The sequence below is a fragment of the Ctenopharyngodon idella genome, chromosome 12 (assembly GCF_019924925.1).
Source record: "Ctenopharyngodon idella isolate HZGC_01 chromosome 12, HZGC01, whole genome shotgun sequence".
NCBI classification, from domain to species: Eukaryota; Metazoa; Chordata; class Actinopteri; order Cypriniformes; family Xenocyprididae; genus Ctenopharyngodon; species Ctenopharyngodon idella.
In genome coordinates, this window is record NC_067231.1 from 21,141,836 (window position 1) to 21,153,069 (window position 11,234).

The 11,234-nt window shown below is 34.7% G+C and overlaps 2 protein-coding genes across 3 annotated transcripts; one reads left to right on the forward strand and one right to left on the reverse strand.

Annotated features, from left to right (window-relative positions):
• The first annotated feature begins 3,862 nt into the window (after positions 1 to 3,862).
• lrrc59 (leucine rich repeat containing 59) lies at positions 3,863 to 7,623 on the forward strand. Its single transcript, XM_051915089.1, has 8 exons — positions 3,863 to 4,028; positions 4,191 to 4,315; positions 4,475 to 4,534; positions 4,639 to 4,797; positions 5,220 to 5,324; positions 5,494 to 5,566; positions 6,280 to 6,471; positions 7,028 to 7,623. The coding sequence occupies exons 2-8, from the start codon at positions 4,217 to 4,219 to the stop codon at positions 7,282 to 7,284; spliced, it is 945 nt and encodes a 314-aa protein (XP_051771049.1). The 5' UTR covers positions 3,863 to 4,028; positions 4,191 to 4,216; the 3' UTR covers positions 7,285 to 7,623.
• Positions 7,624 to 7,781: 158 nt separating this feature from the next.
• On the reverse strand, positions 7,782 to 10,709 carry nat9 (N-acetyltransferase 9 (GCN5-related, putative)). 2 transcript variants are annotated; one of them, XM_051915090.1, is made up of 7 exons: positions 10,657 to 10,709; positions 10,366 to 10,452; positions 10,169 to 10,278; positions 9,906 to 10,046; positions 9,773 to 9,832; positions 9,587 to 9,681; positions 7,782 to 8,553 (listed from the first exon to the last, which is right to left on the reverse strand). In XM_051915090.1, coding segments are annotated over exons 1-7 (654 nt in total). In that variant the 5' UTR covers positions 10,659 to 10,709; the 3' UTR covers positions 7,782 to 8,394. The 2 variants fall into 2 exon arrangements, with proteins under 2 accessions (XP_051771050.1, XP_051771051.1); XM_051915091.1 differs by having other exon boundaries at positions 10,523 to 10,698.
• Between the last annotated feature and the right edge of the window lie 525 nt (positions 10,710 to 11,234).

The window sequence follows — 11,234 nt, forward strand, 5'->3', positions numbered from 1 at the left end:
TGTTAAGGACGTTGTCTAGTAACATTTAGGGAACCATAATGTATTTGGTGGGGACGTTATTTGGCGGACTTTTACAGAACATTCAGGACTTTCTCTGAACGTTTAGGGAACCATATTATATTTAGAAATGTGATGTTCCCAGAACATTCCCTGCTGCCCTTGTCAAATTTAATTTTAAATGAAACTGACTAAATTGATTAACAAAAAGCAGCTGTTTAAACAAAAACTAAAAAATGAAGATAAAAAAAAAAAATCCAAATTTTTCTTTAATGTTTTGTGCTTCTGGCTCATCACTGACTGAAGCACAGGCTCTACTCTTCAGCACAATGGTAACCTCACAAATCTCAGACAACAGAAACAGAACATTAAACATCAACACATATATAGAGCTCAGCATCTTCACTTGTTACAATCCAGTATGACTTTATTTCTTTCATACAAAACTTCTTAATGTGGTATTGATGTTTTATTGAAAATCATAAAGTTTGAAGTCACCATTATGGAGGTAAGTGCTTGCTTTAGTTGGGCTCCTGACCCTTGACTTTTTAACTTTATTTTTTCTCCAACTGTTGTAATTGTGTGTGTTTTAAGGCACATTTGTTATGATAAAAATTGTGAGAAAAAGAATCTGATCAGATGAATTTATATCATACAGTGGTCTAATTCACTGATCTCTGAAATATATATAGTAATATTCCTTTAATGTTATTATAGCCCTATAATACTACTGCCTAAAATCCTGCTCTGCTTTGATATTATGAAAGTTTAAGTCATTATGCAGAAATTATTCAGACAGGGTCATGTAGACACACACAGACATCAAGATTCAGCGTATGAACCTCAACAATGGTGACAATTTTCAGATAAACAGATTAGTAGCTTGTTTTGTGATGCTCAGAGTTAAAGTCACAAAAAAAAGATTTTTGTTTATTGTCACCATTGTTGAGGTTCATACGCTGATTCATGATGTCTGTGTGAGTCTAAAAGACACTGCTCAAAACTCTGTATAATGAATTCTAAAAAAAGAGCTGCACAATTAATCTTTAAAAGATCATGTTCTCGATTTCGTCACCCATGATCTAATTCCTAAATGACAGTGATTCGCCCATGAAGGCTATATTAAACCTTTGACAAAAATAAAATCGCAACATTCAAATCTACGTTCGCACTGCCGTTGATCTAGAGAGCAGTTATGTATAGATATAAACAAATATTCCAATTATCACAGAAGTATACAAAAGTTTACTATTCAGATAAACACTGTTGTCTACATTACTGATCAAAGCAGAATAAATCACCTTTTGAAAATGCTTCAAATAGGCGAACTAATATATCGATTGCATTGTTACACCACTAGGTGGCAACAAATTACTGTTAAACTAAACTATCACTGAATCGTGCTTTCAGAAACAAGTGACGTCTTTATGAATCCAATGAGTGTTGAATTTGTGGTAACACTTTACAATAAGGTTTATTTGTTAACATTAATTAATGTATTAACTAACACTGTATTTGTTAATCTTTGTTAATGTTAGTTAATAAAAATACAGCTGTTCATTCATATTGTTCATTAGCTTATATTGAATTAATGTTAACAAATACAACTTTTGATTTTAATGTATTAGTAAATGTTGAAATTAACATTAAAGATTAATGAATGCTGTAGAAATGCAGTTCATATTAGTTAATGTAGTTAACTAAAGAACCTTATTTGTAAAGTGTTAGTGAATTTGTTGAGATTAGCAGTCTATTAACTCATTTTACGAGTATAATAAACACAAAAAGGAGTTGAGTATTGTGCCTTTTTCCCCTTACTACTATTTTTAATTGGTTGTTTAATATTTTTTCCTTATTATGAAAACACTACACTGGAAGTTAGTTTCAAACGGACAAAGTCTTCATTTATCTTTTTTTTTTTTTTTTTTTTTTTTTAAATAAATATTGCAATATCGTGACCAAGTTCCTTTCCTATTCTGATCATTTTGCATTATTTGTTTCAATATGTGCAATATATTTTTAAATTTGATTTATGCTTATTTTTTGATCCGTGACCGCAATACTATTGGCGGGAATTTAATCCCATACACTTCCTGCTACCAGCTGGCGGTGCTATGACTATAACTAAATGTCTTCATGCCAGGGTACTTCTCAAACATGTGAAGTTTGAGGCAAATTGGACATTGTAGGCCTATGCTTGAGTTACAACAACTGTTTACAAATGTTTGTAGCATGTTTAGCACTCAATTGCATATTTGAGTATGTTGCTAGTAGTGCATCACAGTGTTAATCACATCACTTCCTGTTGCCAGTGGGTGGGACAATTATAACTGAATATTGTCATGTAGATGTGTTCAGAACAGGACTCTTCTCAAACATGTGAAGTTTGAGGCAGATTGGACATCGTATGCTTGAGTTACAACAACTTCCTGTTTCGTGGCGTTAATCGCGTACTTTAGTATTTAGCCAAGTGTTGCACGATTTAACGTGTTTCTAGCAGGTTTGGTACTTCATGGCATATTAAAATGTGTTTCAGGGAGTGAATTACAGTGTAAAGCATGCCATTTCCTGTTGCCAACAGGTGGCACTATGACTAACTGAATATTTGCATGTAGATGTCTTCAGGCCAGGACTCTTATCACACATGCGAAGTTTGGGGCAGGTTGGACATTGTATGCCTGAGTTACAACAGCTTCCTGTTTCATAGCAAAACATCAGATTTTGTCAGGCTGCCACAGACATGCCCTTCAATGAAAAATCTTTGCAATTATACATCACTAAGGCCTTAAGAATAGAATGACCAAATATGATGTTGTTCTGATTAAAGCTCTAGGAGGAGTTTGTTAAAGTACAACGTCTGGAAACGGCAAAAACTGCAAAAATTTTGCAGATGTTACGTTCCCCTACCCGTCTAGGGGTCGGTAGGGGAATAACAAAGAAGAAGTGTAAATAAATACGAAAGGACAAAAAGAAAAAGGCGAGAACACACTTCAATCCTCTGTCCCAGAGAGAAGATGACACCAGAAAATGTATAATCAAAGAAAGGACTTTCTTTACAAAAAAAAATAAAAATAAACATAACATAGGATAATGGGGAGCAATGGCTCAGGGGAGAGCAAGGCCTAAAATAACAGACAAAACAGTCCTCTAACTAATTTAGGCAGGGGTTCTAACTAACCTAATAAGGGTCAAACAAAACAAATAAACAACAAACTTATCTCAACTCTCTTGCTGTACAAAAACAGAATTAAAAGAAAAAGGCACTTTCCTACTTACAGCTTCCCTCACAAAGGTAATAATCAACAACTTAAAAGGAATCACAATACCTTTTTCCTAACTTTTAGCTTGAAGTTAGACCACTGAACACACGACTGTTAACACAGGTCACTGCTAACACACATAACTACTGTCGCTGAATGGCAAACACAAGCAGAGAGTCCAACACAGATTTCAATCTGGAGCAGGGGAGAAGTGTGTGTGTCTCCCTCAGCAAGCACTGAACTGTCCCAATATACTCCTGGTCTCAGGCACGCTCTCACAAACCAGCTACAGGTGGTAGTGATTTGGCCTGAGGAGGAGTAGAGAGAGAGAGACAGACACACAGAGCGTGCAAAAAACACAGGTACAGGGCATTCAACCGCCCTGTGGCTAATAAATCATAATCAATAATATATCATAATCAAAATAATACATTTTGCCACACCTAATTCTGAAACCCATATCAGACATACATTTTCACCACTTCTGACGCGTGTGCAAAGTTTTATGAGTTTTCGAGCATGTTCAGGCCCTCAAAAATACGATTCATTTCGGAAAAGAAGAATATTGACAAGCGCGAGTGGCAGTGACCTCCAGACGCTAGATGGCGCTCACAGCGGGCGTATATCCAGAGACGAGACACGCTGTCATCTGCGGCTCCTGGCACGCGCGAGCAATGACGTGGATTTTCATCCATTGCAGTGCGAAATCTTTGTGAACTCACTGCATTCAGCTACACTGGGTCTGGACTGTTTCTTACCATCTGTGACAAGGTAATAACTTTAATTCATAAGTTAGACATATCAGAAGGCTGCTGTTTTACGTTAACTTTAGCAATGGAGCTCTATTTTGCCTTTAATATCTAGCTGTCAAAACTTGCTATCATTCGAATGCGTTAGTATCATTGATTGCTGATCATACGTATTTTTATTCAGTGTCAAGTGAGGAGCAGCACATCAACATGATTAAAGGCAAAGTTGAAAACATTAAAGACAAAATTGATGGCAATGAGCTTGATTTGAGTCTCAGTAACCTAACAGAAGTGCCAGTCAAGGAGCTGGTAAGTAACTTTCCCGTTATCATGAGTGTACCTTGTTTTTGTTTACATTGTTTTAGAAAGGTTTAATCCTCCTCTTTAGCTTCATTGTATTCATTCAGCCTATCTATGGGCAAAGTGTGTGGAAAAAATTGAAAACTGAAAGCATTGGTTTCTGTGCAGGCTGCCTTACCGAAGGCAACGTTTCTGGATCTGTCCTGTAATAATCTAACAACCCTGACTGTAAGTAACAACTGTAAATAATAATAATAAAAAAAAAACAACAACAACTGGATTATCTGTAAGCTTTTTTTTAATGATTTGTGCTGTTTTTGTTACTTCACCAGCCTGAATTCTGTAGCTTGACTCACCTTATCAAAATCGACCTGAGCAAGAACCAGCTCATCTGCTTACCAGAAGAAATCGGACAACTCATTAATCTCCAGCACCTGGATTTATACAACAATAAACTGAAACAGCTTCCTATCGGCTTCTCACAACTCAAGGTGGGTTTGAGATGTCATGGCTGCAAACACCCTCTGTAATATTAGATTATACCATTTGCTGGGCAGTCGTGGCCTAATGGTTAGACTTGTAACCCGTTAGTTGTGTTTATAACCTGAAGTTGGCTGGTTCGATTCTCAATACCGGCAGGAAAATGTAAGTGGGTCTTCTACCCTCAATACCCCCTGATCAAGGTATCATCTAACCCCCAATCGCTCCCCGTGGCAAATGGCTGCCCACTGTTCCGGGTGTGTGTGTTCACTTCTTACTGCTTCTAATCTGTGTGCACCAACTTGGATGGGTTAAATGCAGAGGACAAATTCCAAGTATAGGTTACCTTACTTGGCCTTTATGTCACTTCACTTCACTTATGTTATACTTAATATTTAATATTATTTGGTAATGGAGGGAATTTTTGTTGTAGAGTCTGAAATGGCTGGATCTGAAGGATAACCCCTTGGAGTCAACACTGGCCAAGGCTGCAGGCGATTGCTTGGATGAGAAGCAATGCAAACAGTGTGCATCCAGGGTGAGTAAATGCTCAGATGAAAAAATGTTAGAGATCAGTATTTTACAGTAATAAAATAAGCTTTTTTACCACATAGTCAAAGTTTTACAACAATTCCAAATAAAAAAAATCACAAATTATTACTTATTACTACTATATTCACAAATTACTTGTTTTTGTCTGTGTCCAGGTTCTCCAGCACATGAAGGTACTGCAGGAAGAAGCAGAAAAAGAACGAGAACGTCGATTGTTAAAAGAGAGAGGTAGGGAGTCGAATACATCTACAGCTTTAAATACATTTTGTAGTCTTTTTTTTTTTTTTTTTTTTTTCCTTCTCATTTTTCATATTTTCCCCCATTATATTATGAGCATTCTAATTTGAGCACAACATTGTAATCATCATCAAATCAACCAAAATGAACTATTCTTTCTTTTTTTTTTTGTAATGGAATGTTACAAAATATTTATTGTTAAATCATTTATAATAAATAATATTATCTGTTCACATCATTATTTTTTTTTAAATTCATAATTAAAGATTCATAATCTTTAATCAAAATAACTTCCCCTCCCTCTTGCAAGCCGTGACATCCCTTATCTTATGATGTGTTCACTGGTGTGAGGGCGGGACATCCTGTCGGTCACATGAGATCACAGCAATAGCAAACCACAATGATCCAGTCAAATCCCAATGGACAAAATCAAGACTCGCCCTAAATTTTTTTTTTTCTTGTTTGAGAAGCCGTTTAACTTGGATATATGTCCCACTCTCAACTTTGGTTACGTGGCAAATTTAGTTTAGAATTTAGAGGTTTAGCTTCCTTTTTGCCTTGCCTAGGCATAGAATAGTAAAATATTTATTCCACATTTTACATCATAACTGTTCATTGTTTTTAATTCAAACATTTTATTTGTATACATTTGATTTATTAATAAATTATGTATTAAGTTTATAATTAGTTTTATTCCCTTACAGAACTAGAAAAGAAAAAAGAAGCTAAGCAGAGGGAAAAGGAGGCCAGGGAAAGAGAAGCACAGAAAAAGAAAAAAGCAGAAGAGAAAGAGAAGAAGAGAAAGGAGTATCAAGCTCAGATGGCTGCTCTTGCTGCACAAGAACATCAGAAAAAGAAGAAAGAAGAAAAGAAAAAGAAAGCTGCTCAAAATCAAGGTACAATTTATCTTACGTGATGCCATTACTATAAACTCACTACTTCATGTTAAAATGCTGCAGTATTTTAATCTACACTATTCAAAAGTTTAGGGTTGCTAAAATATACAGTAAAACAGTAATTTTTGTGAAATATTACAATTTAAAATTCAATTAATATAAGTAAAAATGTAATGTATTCCTGTGATGGCAAAGCTGAATTTTCAGCATCATTACTTCAGTCTTTAGTGTCACATGATCCTTCAGAAATCATTCTAATATGATGATTTGGTGCTCAAGAAACATGGTTTATTATTATTAATGTTGAAAATAGTTGCTGCTTAATATTTTTGTGGAAATCATGATACATTTATCAGGATTTATTTTAAATAGATTTTTTGTAACAATGTCACTTTTGATCAATTTAATGCATCCTTCCTTAACAAAAATACTAATTTCTTTAAAAAATAAAATCAGACAAACCCCAAACATTTGAAGGGTAGTGTAAGTACAATATAGTTAATATAATGTGCATTTGATGATTTAATTGAAAGCTCTACACTTTCTTTCACTACAGGTAAAAAGACAGTGTCAGAGCCAGTGCCCAAAGCCAAGCACTCCATCTGCTCCCTGTTCTTTTCTCTGCTCCTAAAACTCCTTCTACTGCTAATTGTGGGAGTATCAAGCATATTAGCAGTTTGTCAGTTGACTGAGCTGAGGAAGGAGGCGTTCTGTGTTCCACTCAACGTCCAATTTGAGGAGACCGTGAGGTGGGCACAGAGTCTGGAGGTCGTGCAGCAGGTCATTCAGAAAATGTCTGATCTCAGAACATAAGACTGTCTCTGATAATGATCCATCTTGCTGCGGATCTGAGCCTTTCAGGCAACGCACTGGGACCAAGTCACAGACCTGTATGCAGAAATTCCTATGGAATTGTTTTTTTTTTTTTCCATTGCTGCATCTTTTTAAAAACTATAATAATCCATATGATAACTATGGACCAGTCTGTGAATGGAAATCCTGCTTGTATGTCTTTAAACTACCAAAACCAGAAAGGAGAAAGGAGCTAAGGACTTCAAGAAACAGTCAATGAATAATAACATGTGAGACCTTTGGAGTCTTATGTAATACTGTTTCACAACATCTTATAATAAAAGATTTGATTGATTTTGATTAGCTCACATGTTTGTTGTCCCTGTGCTACATGTAGTAAAAGCAAAATCAAACCCTGCTCTCTTTATTCAGGTTTTTATTTAAAACATGAACAAACTGTGCTAGCTTGCCAGGACAATAGAATAACTTTGGAATCAGCTTTTTAAAGAAACACATCATTGAGGTCATGAAACCAGTATCATTATTTATTTTAAGCATTAATGGACCACAAACTTGTTTAAGACTTTTTTTTTGTTGCAAGGATAATAAATGCCATAAATTTACTACAACACAAATAACTAACATAAGACACAAACTGTTTCATAAGTATCTTGTATATAGTCACAAAGAACTACAATAATATAAGCAACAAAAATATAACAAATATAATTTATATCTTTTTTCTACAACAATTATTTTTAAAACAACATGCGGTATGCAAATAATATGCAGATTAAAAGGTTTAGATTTGAGTTTGTTTACAGTATGGTTTCTTGATTTCCATGCCTTAAGAGGTTAAAATCACAATACAATAATAACAATTACAATGATACAGTATTGAATGTCTGGTTGTGTTGAGCGGTCACATTTAATTCTGAATTGTAAAAATTCAGAAATATTTTGTCACACATACAATATAAGAATGCGATAAACATTAAAAGATGTCACCTACTAGAGGTACTTCAGCTTTCTTTGACACAATGAGCGATTAATATTTCATATTGAGATGCGCCATAGGGCTTTTTCCTTCACGAAGAGCCTTCTACAAATCTTTAACCTAAGGCTATTTATTCAGAGAGATAATGGTGTGAATGTTGCCTGTCTACTGTCGCGGGCCTTCCCATACTCCCTCTGCAGCATGAAGTCCATGTTTCCAAACACATGCTTCTGTAAAGCCTCATTCACAGTGACCCCAAGAGTGACCTCCTGAAAGACTTCACTGATGGAGAGCTGCAGAGACAAAAAAAAAAAAAAAAAAAATGATATATATATATATAAAAATTTATATATATAAACCCTATGTATATATATACACACACACTGCCTTTTTGTTGTTTTTACTCACCATGGCTGCATTTATTTGATCAAAAATACAGTAAAAACAGCAATATTGTGAAATATAACTGTTTTCTATTTTAATATATTTCCAAAATGTAATTTATTCCTGTGATGAAAAGCTGAATTTTCAGCAGCCAAAAACAGTAATATTGTGAAAAAAATTTTTTTAATTTAAAATAACAGTTTTCTATTTGAATATATTTTAAAATGCAATTTATTCCTATGCTGGCAAAGCTGAATTTTCAGCATCATTACTCTAGTCTTCAGTGTCACATGATTCTTCAGAAATCATTCTAATAGGCTGATTTGGAGCTCAAGAAACATTTATTATTATTATTATCATCAATGTTGAAAACAGTTGTGTGATTTTTTTTTTTTTTTTTTTTCCTCAGGATTCTTTGATGTATAGAAAGTTCAAATGAACACCATTTGTCTGAAATAGAAAGCTTTTGTAAGATTGTCTTTGCTGTCACTTTAATCAATTTAATGTATCCTTTCTGAATAAAAGTAATAATTTTTTTCATTTCTGTCCCCCCCCCCCCAAAAAACAAAAGCTTTCTATTTCAGAGAAATACTGCTCTTTTGAACTTTTAATTCATCAAAGAATTCTGAAAAAACTGCATACTACTCTTTTCAACATTGATAATAATGATAAATGTTTCAGTAATATTTTACAATATTACTGTTTTTGATGTATTTTGGATCAATTAAATGCAGCCTTGATGAGCAGAAGAGACTTCTTTTAAAAACATTAAAAAAATCTTACAAATCTAAAGCTTTTGAATGGTAGTGTGTGTGTGTGTGTGTATATATATATATATATATATATATATGTGTGTGTGTGTGTGTGTGTGTGTGAAAAAATAAATTTAGATTTTAAGTTGAGAGTTAAAACAATTCCTAAATGAAGTCCATTCATTCTCACCTCTCTGAAGTAGAATTTCTTGAACATGGCAATGCTGATTTTGTTATCCAAACCAATCTTGACTTCAAACTTTCGAATGCCAAGTTTATGGATACCTGTAGAGGTAAATCACCAAAAACACTGTACATATATAGAGTAGTTACTACTAATAATAATAATAATAGATTTTCATCAACTTCATCCTACCATAGCACATCATCATGCGTGTTACTTCTTTGCCAAGTCCCTTTCCTCTGTAGCAGGGCACTAAAAACGACTTAATGTTACTGACAGACCACAGTCAATCTGAATGTATTAAAAGCACTGCAACCTCTATAACCTGCAATCATAATCTCCAGTTCAGCCAGGGAAGGATCGCTGGGGTCAGTGAGGAAAATGTTGACATCTCCCACCATGCACTCTTGCTCTGGTATACTTGGATCTGCCCATTTCTGCTTATCCAAGATGATGAAGGTGCACTCTGTAAGAGAAAAATCGCATTTGAATGAAAACAGAAACAGATCAGGGGTAATACTGACCATTTGCTTGAATGTTAACAGGACACTAACAGGAAAAATGTGCATGTGTAAGGTGGAAGCTCACTGTCATCATCTTCTCTCCAGCTTCTTTGCATGTCATATTCCTGCTCCAGTGTCAGAGGCTCTGATGCAGTCAGCTTCTGCAGTTCAGGAGAGCACATCCATTGATGATACCTGAAAATAGGGGTAAGATTATGTTAGAATGAACTGAGACTACAACCACCTGACACGAGATAACATACTGGATCCACTAATTAATACCTGGGAACATGATCTGCATTGTAAGGTACCAATACAACCTTCTCCCCCTCCAATAATGTATCTTCATTTATCCTCATTATAAGCAGCCTGTAACATAAAGTGTTTTAAGGCACATAGTATTCTATATAGCAGTTTAGCATTTTTGTCATCGTCATACCTCAGATTCAAACTTGAATACAGAATGGTCGCTCAAATAATGTCCATTTGTTTAAATTGCGTACATATTCAACGAGCCATAATACACTAAAAAGATCGTATCACAATATTACGAGTTCAATGAATTCAACTCACATAAACAGCGGCGCATATGACCTACGTCATCAGCATGCGTAGAAACGGTTGCGCTGTTTTATTGTGAAACACGAGAGGGCGCAAGATGACAGCTTTTTGCTTGAGTTAGTCTCCGTGCTACTCCATTCAGATTTTCAATGTATAATTAAATAAATATATTTCATAATTAATTTTTAGTCGCAAAATGGAATATCAGTAATGCAATCATGTAACCACATAGTGTTCTCCACAAAGTAGGCTATAAATAAAAGTCAAAGGACACATTCTTCATGTGCACATTGTTTTAGAAATTATAATGATTTAAACGTTTTGTTTTTTTCTGTGTCCTCAGTATAACTTTTTCGAGGAAGTGACATAATTTTGGAGGGGAAACAGTAGCACCGGTAAGTATTGTAAATGTATTTAATGCATTTTGTGCTGTTTTGTTGGTTTGTTTTACTTTACAACATCTCGTCCTGAGAAAATCACAGAAACAGGATATATCAGAATTTTAAAAGATTGTTGAAGACATATCTTCCAATCAACAAACATGGCAAATGAATGGGTCAATGAGTGACGGGTCATTTTTTTGTCCAAAG